Source organism: Athene cunicularia, assembly GCF_003259725.1.
Source record: "Athene cunicularia isolate RWA chromosome 2 unlocalized genomic scaffold, athCun1 chr2_part1, whole genome shotgun sequence".
NCBI lineage: Eukaryota > Metazoa > Chordata > Aves > Strigiformes > Strigidae > Athene > Athene cunicularia.
In genome coordinates, this window is record NW_020799095.1 from 116,969,835 (window position 1) to 116,992,326 (window position 22,492).

Here is a 22,492-nt window from a genome sequence, read left to right on the forward strand (position 1 = left end):
TTTTTTTTTTTTTTTTTTTTTTTTTTTTTTTTCTTTGTTAACTTAATGTGTCTTACTAGACTAAGAGCCTTTCCAAAAGGTGACTTTGTTATCACAAAGAGTAATTGATGGTAATGAATTCTGTACTGGTTTTGTTAAGCAGAGTCCTTTCTTTTTCTGGGAGGCTCTGGTCTTGGAGCTACTAGAGGGACTGAACTAGAAACAGAGCTACCAAGCAGCAGCAAAGTCATAACCAGCCCCCAAGCAGTGGTTACTGGTCCTGGAGAGGAAAAAAAAGTACCCGTTTGAAAGAGTTTGTATTTGAAGTAGTTTTCAGAATTAGCAAAGGAAGGGGAAATAGACAAACCAAGTGTGAAGCAGAGACATCACCTTAGGGTTCATTTATATTATAAAAATAGATTAACCTCCCCCCACTGTAATGTGATAGAGGTATGATCAAAAATTTATTTAGTTAGTTACTTTTGTAGGTAAAGATTCGAACACTTTATTACATGAAAAGGTGAGATTTGACCAAGGATGTGTGATGAAGTCATTGATTATGTTATCATATTCCACGTAACATTATCATTCCATGTAGCATTATATATTCCATGTGACAAATTTAGATACATAATTTATTACATGATTATTTCTTTATGCCTGCAGTTTGCCTAGTGTTCTTTCAAGCAAGGATACTATACTCATTTCAGTACTTGTTTTCTTTAAAGGCCTAGGTATAAACGATATGGTGAGCTAAGGTAGATGGTGGATTTGCAGGATGTGAAATGCCTTATCCTTTACATGGGAGAGATCTCAATATATATCTCAATATTCCTTGCCTTTGCTTGAAGTTCCTCCCTTTCTGCTTTGTTCTTTTGTCTGCTTCTGGCTTATCACTGGCTTTGTGCAAGATTTCCTAATGAATACATTCCTTTGATTCCTGTGATTAAATCAAGTACAATAAATTGGCTCATTTCAAAACATGAACTGGTTTGAACACTGACTAGTATTTTGATTTCTTTGAAAGTGATTTCATCTGTTTTTCCAGGTGCTAATGGGGAAACATTTCCTGCCTTGGGAGAAGTTAATTTGTCACCACAGCTTCCACCTTCTGCAAGGGAGAGGAGACGAATAAAGCAGAAAGCTTTGGAGCGTGCTGTATGTATGATAACTGGATTGGCTTAAATATAAAGGTGGACCACAGATCTTAGGTCAGACAGTTCCTGTGGTTCCTTAGTGGCTAGATGATATGAATGCTGAGGGTGTACATGTATAGCTGTTTGCCCTTTTAAAAAGGATGCCATTTAACTGAAGGATTTGTGCATTTTGGGGTTTTCTGCAGGAGGATGTTCCAGCAGGCCAGATGCCATTGCTGCAGCCTGACAGCTTTTCTTTACACTCGAATTTCAGCCTCGATGTTGATCAGCTGAAAGGCAAGAATGAAGAACGATTGCACAGGCTGACTGAGCTCCAGCAGAAATCTCCTTACTTAGGTATGCTCTGTGACTATAGTAGACATGATGCAGTGAATACTAATTGCAATAATTGAAGGAATAAATATTGACTGCCTGTATTTGAGCACTGAGTATCTGGCTCAAACATAGGAACTACTTATGGAGCTCTGTAGCTGGTGCAAGAGGTTCCCCAGCAAACTTCAAAACAGCTTTTTAGAGTAACTTTAGAGAAGGGTGGTAGGAAAAGCTGCTCTAATTCCTGTCTGATCAGCCACTGGTACTTGTCCTGTCTGTACCACTTCTGATATTGCGATGTGTCACTGCTAGCAGTAAGATGTGGATGTTCAGGGGCACAGCTGAAATGTTAGTGGAAGGAAATGAAACTCCTGACTGATTGATGTTGATGGGGTGCCTGTGGGAGACAGATGTCTGTGGGCCAACCAGCACAAAGATATGCCAAAAAATTGCATATGAAGAAGTATTTCAATTTCTAGTTAATTTGGATTTTCTATTGGTTTGTTAACATAAAGGATCCTTCAGTATTTGAGGTTCATATTGATACCTCTTTCAGTATACATGCACTTGAATTTATTATGTATGTCTTGTGACCATATTATACATCAAACTGGGAGTTATCCCAGAGCTTCTCCATAGGCTGCCTGATGGAGGTCTAGTTTGTGTATGAGGTACCAATTATGGCAACCATTAATGGCCATCAGTTTCTCACATGGATTATGACTCAGTTGATATACTTTGTGCTAATGATTCTTTCATATGAGTCTGAAATCTCCCTTTTTTAGGAGGTGGTTGCTATGCCATCTGGGCAATTACAGTATCAGTATCCTTTTTATAACCTTAATGAGAGTACAGATGCTGACAGTTTTTTTCTGATTCTGTTGCTATGGGTACTGTTACAAGCACTTCATCCTTTTTGTGTTTGTTTTAACCAATCTCACTGTGATTTTTATGTCACTAAAAAACCCAAACCCATTCATATTCCTTTCTTCTGCTTTACTAATTTTACTCCACTCAAACATTTTTGCCATGTGAACTTCTTTTACTTTGCTTGCTGCCCTTGTTCTATCGCACCTCTTTTATAATTTCACCTCATACCATGTGAACTATACTTTTTGTTTGCCTTCTGTTTGTGTCATGGTTTCCAGAGCTTCAGCCTTTGGATATATATAATTTTTATATGCACGTGCATGTGTGTGTGTATATATGTGTCTGTGTGTAGCTCTTTCTATGGAACATAAGGAGGACATCGTTCATACTTAGCGTATGTGCCTTTTGAAAATGTAACAAGTGCTCCTTTTGCTCAGCTGTGGTTGTTAGGGCTGCACTGCTGCCTGCACTCTTCCCTCATACTCAGTGACATTACAAAAAAAAAAAAAAAGAAAAAAAGAGTGTGAAGCCAAGTGGTTTTATTCCTTTTCCCTAGCAGTTTGATCAGACCTTTGTGGCACCCTCTTTGCTTCCCTAACAGCTAGGACTGTTATTTCTCCTCTGCCCTCAGAGGCAGTGCTGGGGAAAACAACTCTGTCAAATACAAAACTAAGGAACTCTTAACTGGTTATCTTCCCTTCAGATGACTGGGAGATGGCAATTTACAGGCTTTGACAAATTTTAAGAGCTGAGCCTGTCGGTAGAGTATGGAGGCTCTGTACACTGCAGTTCACTTTCCTTTGTGGGACTGTTGTGAGAAGCCTAAAGCCACCCTAGAATTGTCTTCTCAATTGGAAAACTAGTGCATATTGGTACCAGGCTTCCTTCTCAGTTTTCACCCATCCAAAAAACCCATTCCCATCAATGCAGAGTTGGCGAGTACTTTGGGTGATGAGGTCTCCACAAGCTAGCAGCTACTTTCTCCAGAGGCCAGTGCATGTGTGTTCCTAACTGCCTAAACTAGAGCAGGCTTGGATACAGAAGAGAGAATTCTCACAGCTTTGAGCACATTAGATATGTGGCTCAGACCTTCTTGTATGTAAGACAAGTTGCCTTAAATTGCTTGAGACTTGTTAGGCATTCCTTTGTGTCTAAAAGGAATGTGGGAGCCTGCCATATCTACAGCAGGCAGCAGCGCTGATTCCTGCGAAGTGCAGGCTGACAGAAGACAAACTCTAATATCCACTCCGGGGTGCTGAAGGAGTTTGTTCTCATCTAGGCGCAGGGTGGGCTGCAGTTGGTGTTTAGTAGAAGTCCAGACACCACTCAGTTTCTAAATCAGTGTTTCATGTGAAGGAGAGATGTCTGCTTACCCCCAGCCTCCAGATACAAACTGTGAATTATCAGGTTGCAACTCCAAAGAAAATTCTGTGGTGGAGCCCAATGAAGAACACCTTTTTTTATGGACCATACGAAGTCTTGAAATTCATGATGAAACAAGATTTGTGCTGTAGTTGATTTGTTGTGCTTTCTAAAATCGGCACCAAATGAGTCTGATATAGTGATGTGCACTGTGATATTATCTCTGACAAAACATTTGTTCTAACCTCTGACTGCTGGAAGATCTAATGGCTTTGTCTTTAAGACAGTAATAATGAAACTCAGGGAAATTTCAACCTTCTGGCCTAAAAGTCCATAGTTTATCTCTAAACAAAAACCTTATTTTTATTGTTTCTAAATATCATCTCTTTAAAAAGTAGCAAAGAGGAAATAATTTTCTTCAGGTATTATTTTTCCTGCCATGTACTGTTGCTAACCCCACCATAACTTATACATGTAAAAACTGTAGGTTCCAACCCCCAGGAGAGTTTGTCTGATCCAGAATTTAGGAGACAGAGGTTCACTCAGCCAGCTTTAAACCCTGCACCCTGTAAAGGGGGTGACAAGCTATTTACATTTTTAATGTTACCGAGGAGTTTTGTTTTAACCAGACTGAGGAGGCTTGGAGGATGATCAGATCACTGTCTGTGTGACGTGACAGAACTAGTAGATTACTGCCAAGTTCTTTTTGAACAAAAAGTATTTGGCATTTTGTTTTAGAACCCGCATCCCACCTTAGGCACTGAGAGAACTGAGCCTTCCCTCCCAATGTATGTGGGATTGTGTGGTTTCTGTCATTCCCTTCACATCTGCATACCTGCCTGCTGCTTCTGTGCAAGATTTGAGTTCTCACACCTGTGCTTAGACCATCAATTTTCAAGTTTTAGTGAGAAGCTTCAGAGAAGCTTTGGTTTAAAATCAAATTTTGAAAAGTGTTTTTTTTTTTTCCCCCCTGGAATAAAAAAACTGTAGTTTGGAAAAATCATCCAAATACTTGAATTATGTAACACGAATTGCTTATTTAATCACTAAAGAAGAAACATTCTGTTACATTTTACTGGAATTACTGTTTCTGCAAGAACTGTGTGTGTTTTTTTTTTTTTAACAAATCCAGGGTCTTGAAACATTTTTCTGTGCATCTTAGCCCCAGCAAGCCAGAAACCTCATTTACATGAGTCTGCTTTAAAGAGGAAAACATTGCAGTTTCGGTCATCATAGGTGTGGGGGGGTTGCATTATTTTTTGGTTTATATATGTAAAAATTCACCATTGTGAATCCATGTTCTGGTTTCAGCTGGGATAGAGTTAATTTTCTTTTAGTAGCTGGTACAGTGCTGTGGATTTCATGTGAGAATAATGATAACACACTGATGTTTTAGTTGTTGGTAAGTAGCGCTTATCCTAAATTAAGGATTTTTCATTTTTCCGTGCTCTGCCAGCAAGCAGGTGCTCACAAAGCTGGGAGGGAGCCTGTCCAGGACAGCTGACCTGCACTAGCCAAAGGGATATTCCATACCATAGAACGTCATGCTTAGTGTATCAACTGGGGGGAGTTGGGGGGGGGCTGGTCGCTGCTCAGGCATTGGTCAGTGTGAATTGTGCATCACTTGTCTTGGGTTTTATTTCTTTGTTATATCCCTCTTCATTACAATAATAATATAATAATAATATTTATTATAGTTTAGTTATTAAGCTGTCCTTATCTTCATGAGTTTTACTTTTTTTTTTTGTGGTTCTCCTCCCCATCCCTCTGAGCAGGGAGGAGTGAGCGAGCAGCTGTGTGGTGCTTAGTTGCTGGCTGGGCCTAAACCATGACAATCCAAAAAATGAACAGCACAAAGAAATGATACATTTATATCCTTTTATATTTATATATATATATATAATAAAAATTTGTTGTTTGATAATCTATACTAAAAACTATCTGTTTATGGCATTAGGTATGTCCGATTGTTGACTGAACTGAAACTATTAGTAGAGTTAGAGTGATAACAACAACCCCAAGTTCAAATGCAAGGCTGGTTTGGGTTTTGGGGTTGTTTTGTAGCTGGCAGATGAGGACTTACCCAGCATGTGTTTCAGATCAACACTGCACTGATGTTATTAGCTGTGCTGAACTGTGATGTCAGACTTGCTTGCATTTGCACTGTTTACTGGTGTTAAAATAATTCTTCCCCAAGTTCTCCTCTGAGTAAGAGATGGTCTATATGCAGCCATTACACTGTAATTTAATGACCTTATTTTTTATATACATTTTCTATGCCTATGCACTGACAGAGGAAGCTTTGGGAAAGCAAGAAGCTTCTACCAGTCTGTCCAGGGTGCCTGTATCCCTCCTTGTTGAGCTGGCAGGGGGAGGAGCTGTTGGCATCAGACATCAGAGACTTGGGAGTCTGTAGCTGTTGATTCCAGATGGGCCCAAGTTCCCCAGAACATGAAAAACGTTTGCTAAGCAGAAACAAATGTAATTTAAAAGCAGTATTTGTGCATTTATTGCAGACAGATAAGCCTGTTCAGTGTAACAGTGTTGTGGCGACACACCTTTAACATAGATGCGTTGCTCTGCTTCTCTCTCAGGTGATAACCTTTCCTTAGGAGGGGCTGACCTTCTGAAGCGTGCCCCGCCCAACGCGGGCAGACGGCCCAGTTCTGTTGACACAGTTGCGACAGAGCCCTGGCTGCGGCCAGGAACGTCAGAGACGCTCCAAGGATTCACGGCTGAGGAGTCGAGCCCAGCGAAGCTCTCCCCGGAGAACACGCTCCCGCTGGGCTGGCAGGGCCTGTCAACCGCGCACGGCTGAGGGCAGCCGCCGCCTCCCAGGCACTGCGCTGCACTACCGCACTTTCCAGGGTCCCTTGTAGGGATATTCTCTTCCATGTACCCAGCATGGAGCCGTACGGATAACTTAAAATAGCAATAATAAAGTAACAAGCTGCAGTGTCGTGGAGCTGTAGAGCAGGGATGTTTTCTGTTACATGATGTGGGAATCAGAGGAAGAGCTTGGTCGTTTTTGCACTTTTTGTACAAGTTAAGTTTCAGCCTCTGAGCTGGACTTACCACAAAAACTGTGTGTGTGTGTGAAAATTTGATATTAAATCAAAATTAATTTTTAGCTTTGTTTATAGCCAAACTCTAAAACTGTCTGGAAATGGAGTAACTAAGCAGCAGAGGTGCATTTTAAGCTTTTACCAAAAGAGTGAATAACTTGGAGGAGGACATGTGCTTTTCATACAGTGTTGAGTGCTGTCCTGCATGAAAGCTCAGCCGTTTCATGGAAAAATGACTTATTAGCAATGTGTCTTATGTTCCCTAACCTGTCATGTGCTGGAAATACAGATGTTGTTGCATATATTTAATTTATGGTTCTGACTTCAGAGTTAATAAATTATTTTGTTAGTAAAAATGTGAAAGCAGACTCAGATTTTCATAATTTATCATTTGATTCAGCTTCTGTTTACTCCTGAACAAACTGGAATGCTGAACAGTGTCTTTAAAGAAACAGAAAAAACATGTCAAAGTTGCTGAATAAAAGCACAGAGCTTTAGCAAGAAGGAAACAAGATTTTAGGAGTTTAAGGAGCTGAAAGATGGATAAGGCTGTGACTTTGTTAGTAATTCCTACCCAGAGGCCAAAGCTTGACAAGCAGGGAAAAACAAATGAAACAAAACTGATTTGTAAAAACCTGTTGTTACTAAAATGTCACCTTCAAGTTTCTGTGTAGCTGCTTGAAGGCCAGGGCCGTTCTGTGGTGACATGGTGTTGTGCTCAGGATGCTTCATGGGTTTAGCATGTTCCCAGAACGGAAGTGCCCAATCAAGCTAATTCTTACCCTGAGTTTCTGGCTCATCAGCCAAAAGGCTTATGACCTTCCTCAGTTGGGGTATGGCAACAACGGCCTGTAAGCAAGGCAGGGATTGTGGTGTAATCTAAACCCTAGGCTAGAGGATGTAGTACAGACCTTGTGGCTGCTTGGTTCTGAACTTCCCAAAGGCAGGAATTATGAAATAATTTTAAGCAGCAAAGGTGAAAATGTTTTATAATGCAGTTACTGCCTTAGCACAAAGCCTCTCATGTTGAAGCCCACCTTACACATTTTGTACTTCAGCACCTGCCAGCCTTCCCCTCATTTTTGATGCCTGATGCCGCTTTCTAGTTGCTTCAGGAGTTGAACTTTGTGAGATACACACCTGGTGTTCTCTTCCTTCTTAATTAGTGGCCTATATAGTTTAATTTTCTTTTATCCCCATAACTTTTAAAGTTTTACCCCTGATAGCATTACCCTAAAAAGCCAGCCTTGTTTAACCACAAGCATTTTTGTCACTGTCACTGAGCATCACCACAGGCTGGCATTCATGTCCTCCAGTTCAAGTCTAGGATGCAGCACAGACCCCCCCTTCACCTCTGCAGTGACCTGAAACCACTGAACTTGTTTCAGCCTTGCTGCTCAGCAGCACTTCACACAGTGCACCAGGCCCTGCTGCCCCGCTCTCCTCCCCTGGGCATGCAGGGTACTCTTGGTCCTTTCCAGATCTTTCCTTCAGTTTTCTCTGCATATCCAAAGTTCAGTTCTAGGCAGGGCCTTTCTGCCTACTTTCCTCATTTTCTTAATAATGACAAATCTCATCGGCAAAATAAATGTAGCTGCAATTGCCAGTGCTGAGCTCAAAGCTGAGATGACTAAACCAGCACCCATTTCCTGCCCCAATGATCCTTGTAGATGCAAATGTTTAGAGAGCTGCAAGTTGAAAGCAATACCCCAAGCACAGATGGTGCAGTTCTGGCACTGCAAAAACTAGAGGTAACGAAAGGAGTAACGATGGTACAGGAGTTCAGCTTCCAATGAACCAAGACTAAACAGCTATGAGGCCTTTTCCACATAAACTGTAAATAAGGTGAGGCAGTCACCCTGTAAAAAAGTCATGACTAAATAGGAGCACACAACCTAACATTGAAGCAGTAAGGTTTAAAACAAACAAACCCAACTCAAACTACCAAATGTTTTAGACAATCTGTTGTACTCACTGTACTGAGTGCTGAACCTGGAGCAGAAATTAGGCAGGCACAGGGGCAAGATCCATCGACGGTTGTTGAAGCAGTGCTCTGGGTAACAGCATCAGGAATGCCTGGGCCGACAGCGGTACCAAGAACACTGTTTGCCACAGGCATGGGGGAGGCTGTGACATCGACAGGGATGGGACACGTTATATTTACTCTAATTGCTACTGATCACTGACAGACAAGACAGACCTCAGGTCTGGCCTAGTACAGTGATTTAAGCTTCAAACATTATACAACAAACTGAAAAAAACTGATACACAGCCCAAGAAGGGCTGTACAATTACAATTAATTACAACAACCTCAATTCTTCCCCTTCTGACTCTGGTAAATGCAATCTGGTTTTGGTCCACCCCAATTAACAAGATGAGAGAAGTCCCAGTCACAGGTCATGCCTTTTAATTCCCTTGGCTTTTCCACAGCAGTTTCATTGTACTGCTTATGCTTATTTCTGGAGCCTGCTGTCAACGGCTTCAGGGAGATTCACTACTCTGCGAGATCAGGCTCCCTTGCCCGCTTTCTCAGCCTTCACGCTCCTCTCCCCTGATAGCCGTGAGTTTTGTGAGAACACACCGGAGAACAATCCCATTCCACTTTTACTAACAGACTCAAAGACACTGACAAGGTTTAGCTGGATGATGTATTGAGTCAGCAGTCAGGTGACCTGTAATCCCAGCCCTTCCCTCCCATCCACCCTCACTCCATAGTCTGTTTCATATTAGTATTTTAATCCCCAGAAAACAAAATGCAGTATTGGAGTGTCTATCTGTGCAGCACTGCAGGGTTTGTTTGACTAGTCCACCTACAACTATTTTTATTCTCCCCTCCCACCCTTTTGTAAAAAAAAAAAAACCAACCCAAAACCCAACCAAAACCCAAATCCACCAAAACTTACCCTTCTTTTTCACCCTGCCTTTGCCTAACAGTGAGAAGCCACATCCCAGTCCAACAAAGGGCACCCACCTTTCTGCCCCCGGAGGGCTGGACTTTGTTCCTTTGGAACGAGAGCATGAGGCAAGGGAACTGTAAAACAAGTAGCTGTGGATTAGACTGGTTTTGATTGCACTGATGAAAGAGTTCAAAAACTTTATTGACCTATAACCTGATTAGAATATGCCAGATGAGAACCAAATATTGTACAGAAAGTTGTACAGAATTTTTTTTACATAGAAAACTTTACATATCTGTACCATATACATTTTGTCCATCTGAAAAAAATTTCTACATCCATTGTAATACAGAATGCTTGACAATCTTGTCTTTTAACCATCAGAGCACAATTCACAGTATGAATACATTTCCAATAAATTTAACCATCCCCAAACCATGCCAGATTTGTTACTTGAATATATTCAACATTAAATTCTGTACATAAAAGAGTGAAATCTACATCAAACAAAAAACATTTGACAGCAGACACAACCTAGACTTGTTTGCAGTGATTCAAGTTCCAGTCCTTGAAGGATCATCATTTCAATGGCTCGTTATATTTAAAAGCCCTAAAACAAGTATATTACAGGTAGTTATGTCAGTCATATTTCTACCTCTGTTCTTGACAAGTCAGCAACACTAACTTCTGGGCTACAACGAAACCAAAAAAAAAAAAAAAAAAAAAAAAAAAAAGGAAAAAAAAATAAAATCAAAATCACAACCCCCAAAAAATAACCCCAAACTTCTAGTGCAATGAAGTGTTATGGGTTTTCAGCAAATCAATAATACAGAAATAAAACAATTCAGGAAGAACTGTATAGTGTTAAAGAGTTTATATTACAGACCTGCATCTCTGTACATTTTTCACAGAAGGATGATTACCAATGTCTCAGACAGCCTGAGTGTGCAAAAATCTCAGAATAAGAATATCAGACATAGTTGCTAAATATCTTTTACCATGAACAATAATCTCCATTTTCTTTTCACTATAAACATTTTATCCTTCAAAATACAGCTCTCCTGAGTTGTACTTCTTGCAGAAGCTCAAACCTTTACATATATAGTTCTTTGGGTACATTTTACTTTCACACCCGCCATAAACATCTGCTGCCATACTGCTGTCTAGGACAGTAAAGGATATTGCAGCCCATGCTGACAAAAGGACTGTGCTAAAAACTGGCTCTGTGCTCAGCATGAGCCAGGTAAGAGAAACCGATAGAGATAATCCATCAGGAAATAAAGGGACTGGAGTGTTGCAAGCCTTAATTACAGTGGTAAGCATCTGTACCGTTACCCCTCGGATACACATTGCCATACAAAGAAACCATTTTTATGGATATCCAGACAGAATGGCTCAGCTACCTGGTCCTTTTATTTAGCTGAGGAGTATAAACTTTGAAATGGAGCAATACTCAGTCACTATCTGCTACTGCTTGCTTATTCCAGACTCTTGTTCTGGTGGTTGGGATATTTGGAAAACCACACCAATCCGCAGGAAAAACCTTCGTAGAACAGCTCGAAGTTCAGGAATAAGGTCAAACTGCATAATTTCACACAAGAGGGGATAGTAGAATGAGGCATGAGCCTTGAACTGAGGAGAAAACAAACAAGAAATTTTTCTATTATGCATCAATACACCTCAGAAAGCACATTGCCAGTGAAGAACTTTAAATACTCTCCACAAGTCAAGGTGAGAAACCCACAAAGTGAAAAGCAGAAACATCTTTACTGAAGCCAGCAGTGCTAGAATAAGGCTAAGACAGCCGTGATGTGCTCTGACAGATGCTCACTAGCTACACACATCTCCCTGCTAATGCTTGTTTTTCAAGAGGAAGAATTTTTCTATTATCAGTTAAATTTTTTGTTGTAGTTGGCCCATTTCACTTAATGTATCAGCCAAGTTTTGTTAGAAATAAAGGGAGATCTAAACGTGGATTTCTTTACTGCAGGATTGATTTGGAGAAAGTCAAGGTGATGTACATGTAGCTCTGGAAGCAGAAACAGGAGTTATTTGTTTGAATAAAATATCAGCCACTAATCCTCTTCCTCAGCAGTCGAGGGATAGTAAAAAAACTTAACACACAATTCTCAAGTACTTTAGTATCTTCTATATTTTCTCAGACACTTTTATTTCATCACTCACCGCACCCTCACTCTGCATTACTACTGTCAGTATCTGTGAAGTGCAGTTTTCAACTCAAAACTGAGTTTCCATAGAGCAGCAGGAGCTTTTAAAGTCAAGTATCTAACTGCGCGTGAAGAACCAGTCTGAAACAACTACTTACCTGTAAATGTTGTCTTAAATACTATTCCAAAAAATTACTTACCCTTTCATCACTTATCTTCAAGACTTTAGTCAAAAATAGGAGTAATAGGTTAGTCCAGGCTTCCCGATGACTTTCTGATGTAAGAGTGAGGAAATAACTCAGAGCCTCACTGCAGACACTAGAGAGAAAACACACAAAAACTAGTAGCTAACACTTTAATTTGAGCTCTACTGCAGAAAGGGAGCTCTGGCTTTGCAACTCTACCAGTGTAGAACAGCATCATTTTATGAAAGGTACCCTGAGCCTGATTAGTAACAGAAAGCACTGACTTTTTTAAACTTAAAACCAAAGTCCTAGGACTTCAGTATTAAATATGCTGACAAAACATGATCGCGCTGTTTGTGCATATATTTGAAGTGTATCAAGTGCTCTGTGAGAGGTATTAAAATGCATGTGACAAAGTGATATGTAGACTTCGAAAATTAATGTCATGCTGCTGTAACCAGGCAGTTTACAGCTCTGGTGCCTGGTCTATAAACCTTGAAGTACCTTCCCTGTGTTACTGCTGTGGTTTTAAGCCCCCTATTATTCCAACATTTGCTTGATCAACTTTCTAAACTAAAAACATTCAGGTGAAGCTTAGTATTCATGGTAATGAATAACCAAAAAGCCAAAAGCTTCCATATGCCCACAGGCTCCCTCAAGCCCAGTGCTCATTAAACAGCATCAGGTCCCTAAAACATGTGAGGTTACGGAAAGAAAAAAGCAGGGTTTAGGTGATAGCTGCTTTTCTTTTTAGAGGAACCACAACAATCCCCCACCTACCCACGTGCTACAAAAAGAGGTGACAAAACCTTTGTTCTCTCTTGCAAAACATGTAATGAGAACAAAAAGCAGAGGCAGCATTACTAGTTGGGAGCCACAGCAGTCTCCACACAACATCAAACCTCTTGGTATCAGCTGCGACCACCACCATACCGTGTTAGCTCTAAGAAGTTACTGCAAACAGAGGAGGTCTATCCTTTTAAATACAAATAAACATTCTTTAACATCAGAAACAACACCAACAGGTTCAGCTACATGGATCTTACTTAAGCAGTCTTTGCTGGACTTCCTCCCACGCACTGGTACGGCTTTCATCCATGTACATACGGAACAGAATGCGCAGCCCACAGGCAAGACTGCTAGTCTCCTGTTTCAGAAGATTAGGCTTTGATTTGCCTTTGAAACCTAGAGAAATTCCAAGCATCCATTTAGATTTTTGTTTCACGTAACATTTTTTCTTGCAATTCCCCACTAATCTTCTAAGCATCTTCTGCACACAGAAAGTTAGAAGAACCACCATATATAATTAATTTCTCATGACATTCAGTACAATGGAGTACTGCTAAAAATTAACCTATGTATATACACCATAAGCATGTCTGACACCCGTTTTTTATATAAGCTTCCACGTAGATGTAAAACCTGGGTGTATGATAAAAGTCCATTCTAACCACCTGAACAATGAACTATTTTCTCTCAATCGTATATTCATAGTGTACGCTGTATTACTGCGCTTTTTTTGGATTAAGATGTCTACAATACTATTGTTTTCCAAGCTGTTATTGTATAATTAAACTCAGCTTGCTAGTGGAGATCCCTACTAGCAAAAAGCATACCCATAAATATTAATACTACCTCTCACTCAAGCTGAAGTGGTTCTGTGCATGCATGTATCAATGCACAACACAGCTTGCTGCACATTTGCATTTTGCACTCACCATTAAAAATATTAACGTAGCTAACTTTGCTGCAAGTATTAGATTAAATACAAGGCTACAGGGAGTCCATTCTCCATCTGTTTCAGAAAATGACATATGAGACATACACTGGTGGGTAAAACAACCTCCTTACAAGTTTCTGGGGCTTGTGCCTGCAGCTTCCAAGTATGGGACTCACACCTACAGCCAGGGATCATCTTGGCAGCCATAAACCAGTGAAATCTTAAATTTTAGGCAATCGAAAAGATACTTGCACCCGCACAGATGAGGTCTCCTCCCCTTAGGGAATCTAGGGTTATGAAGTTACAGCCTGATACTCAATTTTACATTCAGCATCAAAGCACTTTTGACCTATTTTGGGATCAATTCAAAGCACTGTAACACATTCTCACAAAATATTTCTGAAAGGTGGCTGACTCACCTGCCTTCCAGAGAGCAGTTCTTTGTTCATTGTTTGAATTAAATGCTTTAGCAAATCTGTGAGATTCCAGCAGACAATCGAGAAGTTTGAAAAGCTGCTGTGATGTCAGAAAACGATACATCCCTTGATCTTGTGTATCCACATGGACATCGAAGTCTACTGCATCTCTCTATTAAAAAGGAAAGAAAAAAAGAAACAAAAGAGATCAAGTAAAAATCCACAATTGTCTTCAGCCAGTTCCTGTGATAACTCAATCCTACCCGGTTTTCATCTGTATTTGTATTTAAACTTAGAACTGTATCAAAAGTTGTATCCACTTCCCAGTTACATAAATCCCTTTGAACAATACAGGTTTTGATCTCCACAGTGTGCTGCCCCAGCACAGCAAATGCACTATAATGCAGGATGTAAAAGATCTCCACAGTCTGCTGGAAGTTCTCAAGCACCTCTAAAAACGGTAAATTAGAAGATGCTATAGAATTTATGAAACTTCACCCACAAGAGAAAAAGCTGTTAAAGAGAGAGATACCTATCAGTTCTACTTACTTGTGCTGCTGCTAGATTCTCTGCATCCTCTTTTTTGCTAGTTGCTGGGAAGAACACAATATTGTCGATAGTCTGAATGAGTTCCAGTTGCACAACACATTTGATCAAAAGAGCAGCAAATAACTTCTGTTCTGGAAATTCTTTTAAGGAAAGTAAAAGGAAATTGCTCATTAACTAAAGAACTGCAATACTTTTTTTTTTTAAGCTATTTTGGGGTTAAGGAACAGCTTAAATTCAAGCACATTCATAAACCAAACCTGGAATCCACCCATCTGAATTACTCTTCTAAAACCAGAACTGATAATCATGTTAACAATTGGCAGGTTTTAAAAAACTGTTTCCTAAGTTTAAAGTCGCCTGCCGTATATCTGACAAACATTCAATGTTACCTCACTGAAACTAGTGACCTTGCCAGTGCAGTGGCAAGAATCAGAGGCTGAGACTGCCCACAAGCAGAGGAGGCTTGGGATAGCACTGATAACACTGGTGCTTGTTTGTACTTGTGGTGAGTGACTAATACCACTAGGCGTGAGCATTTTAAGCACCAACACCTAACTCTGCACAAGAACCTTAACGGTTTGATACACTCTTCAAATCTGTCTAAGTACACCTTGTTATTACAGCTATTGCTTCTGTTGCATTCTGCACAGAAATAACTTCTCAGAGAAAAAAAATAATTCATTTACATAGCATTATAAAGACAGTAACTGTTTATATTTTGCTTTGGGTAAAAAGGCTGGAAGTTAGCAGCTGAACTCTAGATTTTTAAAGCACAGTTCAAAAATGTGGATCCGCAAGAGTCCAACAGAATTCTGTCATACTACATGATGACAAAAATTTAACCAGTGTTATTTTCTTCACATTGTGTTTCTAAAGTTATAGCTGGGGCTGTAACTAAAGGTATCAAATGTCTGCTAAATACTACACTTAACAAAAAATTACAAAACACGCACTTGCTGTTGGCCTGGTTTTACTCATTTCTTCACCTGCTGTGGACCCTGAGCTGGGTTGATATGGTCGTCCATCTGAAGATCTGGGCTGAATAGAATCGTTGATATCTACTGACTTCTGTGAGATTGTATCCTGAAAAGAAAGAAAAAAAACCCCTCCAACTAATTAACTTACAGAAAACTTCTGTGAGCTAATTGTCAATAATGTTGTGCTCTTCACAGCTTAAGACAATTGGTGTTTCAACACTGCGCTTTTTCATTCACTTCAGCCATATTTGATATTAGCATTCAAGAAAGATGTGCTAAAAAGCTTTTACTTTAGCATTACTTTAATTCTTTACACTACGAAAGAATTAAAAATTTAACAAGCAACAGATACTTAATTACACAACAAAGTCAATGAGCAGTGTTTTGCACCGAGGTTTCTGGTATGGGATCCAAGCATTTAGTATCTTGGCCAACCATTAGTTTGACTTTTACCAGATTAAGTGTATGAGGTTTGCTGCAATGTTCCAATACTGGGAAATGCAGTAACTAGGTTGATCTACAATAAAAAACTCTAATAGCTTCTGTGAGAATTTGTATTCCTTTTATAACAGATGCAAATGCGAACACACAGCTCTTAAATGACAAGTCCAAAGAATATGAGGTATCATCAAACTTTAATCTTTACCTGACTTTACTCCCTTGAATGTTCTGAATTATATGCTCCTACTAACATGTTTGTAGGTTCTACAGGAATTTACCACAGTAAAATGATGGAGGAGGAGAATATATGCATATCAGGAAAATGCTCCAATTTAAAATCCTTTTGCCAGAGAGCTGTTTCACCAGACTTCTGCAATGTGTTATGATTCTCCATGTTGTGTTTTTGTTTTATTTTTCAATAAATATCTTCCCTCTTGATCAGTTGAATGTAAAGTATTAAAACCAATGATAATACCTACTGTTTTCATTTCAGAAAGCATTCACTAAAAGGAAATGTAATGAATGCAATTAATAACAAAATATATTATCATTAACTGCAAAGCAGTTATATATAGTGATTGCTTCCCTTTCAATAACCCAGCATTTCTATCAGCATTCGTTCCATCAATGCCACTGGAGACTACATGTTAATTCCCTGCATTGTGTAGATTTAAATCCTGCAAGATTTAAATCTACACACAGTTCCTATAAGGAACACATCAAGTTCTCATACCAGTAAATAACCAAGGTTTTCATTAAGTATAAATACACTTTTAATAGATATTATGTCTACAGACAGTAGAGCTCTTCATCATATTTGAACTATTTGAAGAAAAATTAGATGGAGATATCTAAAGCCTGCAAAAATTCTATCCTACCAAAATAAAGGAACCAAAATATAACTCCTTTAACACTATGTATTATACAAGTTCTGTAAATTTTGAAGTTGTAAAGTATCTTTTTACAATGAAGACAAAAAAGATTTTTGAAAAACATTAATGTTGAGCTATTTCAAAGAGAAAAGATCTTTTGATTTATTCATGACTAAGACATTTAATGTATATGCCATTTTTTCAGACCATTGTATTTGACATAAATGGATCCAAAATGTAGCCAAATTTGAAATCAAACATTTTATACATCCAACACTACACGACTCAAAATACAGCAAGCTCATTCAGTCACACAGATGTAAAATACCTGTATAATAAGAACTCGCCATCAGAAACATTTATACTCTGTTGTAAGTAAATTATGTTAACACTCCACAAAGATAAATGGAGGGAGCCGGTTTCTTGTAGAACTCATTTGGGATCGTATCCTTGAAAAAATTTTTAACAAATGCTTTGTCTATAAAGAACTTCATGCAACAACCTTGTGAGAATGTCCAAAAACTAAACTAATTCTCGTCAGTAGTAAAGTAGCTACAGTGTTGTCGTAAAATTTGGATTTGCCTACAAACATCAGTTTGTTCAATCAGTGCTAATAAATCTGATAGCTATACATAATTTCTACTTTAAACACTGATGTTTAATTTCTTATTACTAGAGACACTTTGAAGGAAAAAACCCCCATCAATCTAACTGGCAATCTTTGCACCTCCAAGATTTTCTCATCATGCCAGTGTACCAAAGAGAATATTGAGCAAAATGAAACAAAAAACATGCACCAAACCAGAAAACAACTCAAACCCTACATCCTGCAGACCTACCAGACACAGGATATTACCTAAAACATACACAGGTAACAACCTACAACCAACTTCTGGAAGCCAACTTTGATGCAAAAAAATACGTACTTTTCCTTCTCAATTAATACCTTGCTATTTTTAAGCTGTAAATAGCACTCTATCTGTAGAAAACTTTTTCAAGTAAATCAGAATTAACATATGGGTTTAAACAAAGCATACTTTTCACTTATTCTACTTCACAACACATTTGTACCAAACTCTTGCAAGCTTTTAAAGTACTTTATTTCAGCAGCTTACCAGTTTTTCTTTTGCATCAGAGGGAGATCCAGAGCTAAACTCCCCACTGACTGGTCGCCAAGTCAGCAGCCTTGAAAACACAAAATGAGTAACAAATTTAGTGAAGTTTGAAATACAACCGATATTCTAAAAAGTGCACTTCAACATGGTGGGGGTTTTGTTTGTTTTGATTTAAATTAATGGAAGTCAAACATAAAGAGAGTCAGATATAGATACTTTCATATCTGTAAACTAATCTCGGTTTTAAGTATACATTTTTTGATTTCACACATACTGAAAAATTTAAGTATTGTGGGTTTTGAACTTCAACACTTCTGTCAATTGCCTTGGACAGACAACTGGATTATGGGGAGGTAGATTCATATTTCTCAGAAATACTGGATTTGGCTTTAGGCAGTGCTCTAGTGCCATCAGTGGGCCTTGTTCTCTCACACTGCCTGAAGCTTTACCTGGCATAAGGAATTAATCTACCCCAGGACAAATCAGCATCAATGTCTGAAGATGTTTTGCATTCTCTGTTTGGGATATGTCCCTGCACTGTGGTTCTATTTTCACCTAGGATTCAACACTTCCATTTAGGATTCATTGCTGTTGTGAGGTATCAAGTCACTGACAATACTTCTGATCTCTTCCCTGTTTTCCTACAGCATGCTGCTGTCTTGAGGGTCTTCGCCTTAAGCACTACAAAATTTCTACATTAATTGTAACATATTGAGGATGTCTCTGCCAATTGGATTAAATAACCTAAGTGGTCTCATCATCTTTTGTTCTATCAAATCTACTGCTACAAAGTAAGATTAAAGTTATTTGTCACTGTTAAGCTCTCAAACTATTTAGCCTCAGTTTGTGTGAGTCAGTGCTTGTTGGACATTTGTGTCTGCACATCTTAAAGGAGATCTTTCCCACTGTGTTAAGGATCCTAAATTAACATGTCACCAATCTCCATACAACTAAAGAACATATAACTAAAAAGATAAATTGGAGATAGGAAAAGATAGTATCTTGAGGCATGTAATGAGACAACAAATAAAGCGGAGCAGAGAATCGAATCAATTCTTGAAAGCTACCAGGACACAAACTGCAGATTATTCTGGATTAGAGGTTGTTAAATATGGTGTAATTTATTTTGGGCTATGAAGTCTTAAGCTTCTATCTGCCAAAAGAGGATTGGAATAATAAGCCATTATGAGTCAGTAGAAGCCATATCATCTTAATTTGTGCAAAGAACCAGTTCTAACTCTTGAATTTTCCATTCACCCTGGCTTTCTCAGCACCAGCAAGGCCAAGACGTGTTCTCATGAAGTGTCAGAAAATTCTAATTAGAAAAAATTATAAACAGAATAGAAATTAAATAAAAAGAAGAATCAAAGAAACTATTAAAATGAGCTAACAAAGTATGTGCTGATGAGCAACCAGTGAGGTGGATTGAAACCTGGCTAAACAGCTGAGCCAGGAGGGTGATGATCAGGTGCATAAAGTCTAGTTGGAGGCCAGTAACTAATGGTATATGCCAGGGGTCAGTAACGGGTCCAGTTCTGTTCAACATCTTCATTAATGATCTGGATGATGGGGCAGAGTGGACCCTCAGCAAGTTTGCTGATGACACAAAACTGGGAGGAGTGTCTGATACACCAGAGGGTCATGCTGTCAACCAGAGGGACCTCGACAGGCTGGAGAAATGGGCTGACAGGAGCCTGAAGTTGTTCAACAAGGAGAAGTGCAAAGTTCTTCACCTGCAGAGGAACACCCTCAGGCACCAGCACAGGCTGGGGGCCACCCAGCTGGAGAGCAGCTTGGCAGAGAAGGACCTGGGGGTCCTGGCAGACACTGGGTTGGACACAAATCAGCAACGTGCCCCTGCTGCAAAGAAAGTAAACAGTATCCGGGGCTGCATTAGGAGAGTTGTCAACAGGTGGAGGAAGGTGATCCTGCCCCTCAGCACTGTCTGTGCCCAGTCCTGGGCTCCCCATTATGAAAGAGACATGGACATATTGGAGAGATTCCAGCAAAAGCCCACAAAAGGGACTGGAGCATCTCTCCTATGAGGAAAGGCTGAGAGAGCTGTGACTGTTCAGGCTGGAGAAGGCTCAGTGGGGATCTCACCAATGCCTATAAATATCTGAAAGTTCCCTCTGAATATCAGGAAGCACTTTTTCACTGTGAGGATGACCGAAGACTGGCACCGATTGCCCAGAGAGGCTGTGGAGATTCCCTTCTTGGAAATGTTCAAAAGCCAAGACATGGTCCTGAGGAAACTGCTCTGGGCAGCCATACTGGAGCAGGGAGGTTGGACCAGACAACCTCCAGAGCCCCTTCCAACCTCCAGAGCCCCTTCCAACCTCCAGAGCCCCTTCCAACCTCAGCCATTCTGTGTGATTTGTGTGTTAGTATCTTCAGCTATCAAGACCTCAAATGATTTTGTAGAAGCTTGGCAGGAGTACAGTTTGGGCTTTTCTAGTAACTGATCCTTGCTGAAACTGGTGGCTGAGTAAATATTCTAGTACTAAGTTTTCCAAACAAGAAAATAATACGATCATATTTCTTTGCAAAAGGGTAACTTGCCAAGAACCATCAGATGCTGCAACTAAGAACTCCTGCAGCCAATGCTGCAACTCCTAAAGAGGTTACACAGTACCAGGGAAATGTTTTATATGAATTCTAAAACAGAACAGATGTAATCCTAACTGATCAGATTAATAAAAACCTCTGGCAGAAGATGCTTTACACTCCAGAGATTCATAGCATCTGACTATTTCAAGACAATTAGCAATAAAGCACTTGCCCATAAAACTTTCATATATACCACTATGCAATTTGTCTCTGTCTTCATTTCAACATTAACTACTGTGTTACTTACAGACATTGGAAAAACAAAGGTAAAAGGAGCATCTGCTTTGTTTTATAAGTACTGGGGCAGCCTCCACAATAAGCTGCGTATTAAAACACAGCTTGCATTGTCACACACACAAAAAATTAAGGCTGGAAGGGCAGGACAAACTCCACTGCAGAAGTAAGGCTAATAGAAAGACTAAGAAATTCAAATATGAAATGTCGGACAAACCATGAGTCACAGAAAAAGAACCAGATTCCATGAAGATAAGGAAAAAAAATAGAAGGAGCTGTACAGAAGGAGAAGGAAAAAAATGAGTACAAAATTTCCATTAAAAATATGAACGAATACATGTATATTGTTATCATAATTTTTTCTCACACATCTAAAAAGCTTCAGCTCTAATCAAATATGGTCAAAGTGAAAAGACTGTTTCGAGCAGTTTTGTGTCACCCAACAATTGTTTGGAAAAGAGCAGGTGTACTTTCACCATGGGAAAGGAGACCCATTACCCATGCTCATTTACACATGTATAAAATCCAAGTAAGATTTACTTCACCCTGAAAAGGTGGGAACCTCCCAGAAATGTAACAAGGAATAATATAATGAATTTGTCAAAGAAGGCATAGAAAGATTAAAAAGAAGATGAGAAGAATGGAAATCTATGGAAGGAGTTGAATATCATCCTAGGAAAAATAACCCATTTGAAAAGCAGAAGTGTCATAAACATCAAAGGGAATAATGCACAGATTTTAAATCAGATACAGCTAAAGGCAACAAGAATATTTTGAATGAGTCTAAATAATAAGATATTCAAAATGCTTCTCTGGAAGGTTTTCTAATATTCAGCTGTAATAGTACTCAGAAACCTGAGACATACTAAATTAGGGATAACTCAATTGGACTTTTAGATACAGAGATTTGGTTTCAAATTTTACTTCTGGCAGTTGCAAAAAAAAAAAAAAAAAAAAAAAAAAATGTTTCAGCTTGATTTCAGTATTATTTTTTGGATGCAATTCATATCTACACACATAGAAAAGTAGATGAAGTAGTGACAGATGATTAACTTATCTTTTAAGCATGAATGAAGCTCTCTGTAAGAGAGCTATTGGATACATAACTCTAAAATTAAGGAAAGACTGATGTGCAGAAGGTTCTCTTTTACTTCAGTTTTCTTCAGGCCTGAACTAGGTGATACCCAGAAGCAAACGTCAGGAACTAGCTGACAGACATAGGACAAGTAAATAATACAATAGTTCAACATTACGACTATCAAATTTGAAAACAAGTAGCGTTTCACCTCAGTGTTGGTATGGTAGGGGAAAAAAACCCCTCATCTTTGATATAATCCTGGATGCAATTTCTTATTATTCTGCTCTATGATGTATAACGTACTACTCAGAACAGTTCAGCCTTGTTCCAAGAAACTTCACATATAGTTATAACATGAAGGGAAAGACAGTTACCAAATATGCAAGATAATTTTCATAAAAAGATTAGGATTCATAGAAATGTATGACAGAAGTGAACCATCAACCACAGACTTAAATCTGTATGACTGTTGCAATATTTTAGT

The 22,492-nt window shown here is 39.1% G+C and overlaps 2 protein-coding genes across 3 annotated transcripts in view; one reads left to right on the forward strand and one right to left on the reverse strand.

The window, feature by feature from the left end:
- The window catches only part of CSPP1 (centrosome and spindle pole associated protein 1), a 64,990-nt gene extending 57,894 nt beyond the window's left edge, over positions 1-7,096 (forward strand). Inside the window, exons 30-32 of one of the 2 annotated variants that reach the window (XM_026841562.1) lie at positions 1,028-1,137; positions 1,322-1,472; positions 6,275-7,096. In XM_026841562.1, the coding sequence (XP_026697363.1) occupies positions 1,028-1,137; positions 1,322-1,472; positions 6,275-6,498 (485 nt within the window). In that variant the 3' untranslated portion in view covers positions 6,499-7,096. The remainder of the gene's footprint in view (positions 1-1,027; positions 1,138-1,321; positions 1,473-6,274) is intronic. The other variant, XM_026841564.1, reaches the window with a different exon arrangement.
- Positions 7,097-9,825: 2,729 nt separating this feature from the next.
- ARFGEF1 (ADP ribosylation factor guanine nucleotide exchange factor 1) overlaps positions 9,826-22,492 on the reverse strand; it is a 90,852-nt gene continuing 78,185 nt past the window's right edge. The window contains exons 33-39 of the mRNA XM_026842262.1: positions 18,087-18,156; positions 15,635-15,764; positions 14,682-14,821; positions 14,136-14,304; positions 13,043-13,181; positions 12,012-12,129; positions 9,826-11,275 (exon numbers count right to left, since the gene is read on the reverse strand). Coding sequence (XP_026698063.1) covers positions 11,111-11,275; positions 12,012-12,129; positions 13,043-13,181; positions 14,136-14,304; positions 14,682-14,821; positions 15,635-15,764; positions 18,087-18,156 — 931 coding nt within the window. The 3' untranslated portion in view covers positions 9,826-11,110. The remainder of the gene's footprint in view (positions 11,276-12,011; positions 12,130-13,042; positions 13,182-14,135; positions 14,305-14,681; positions 14,822-15,634; positions 15,765-18,086; positions 18,157-22,492) is intronic.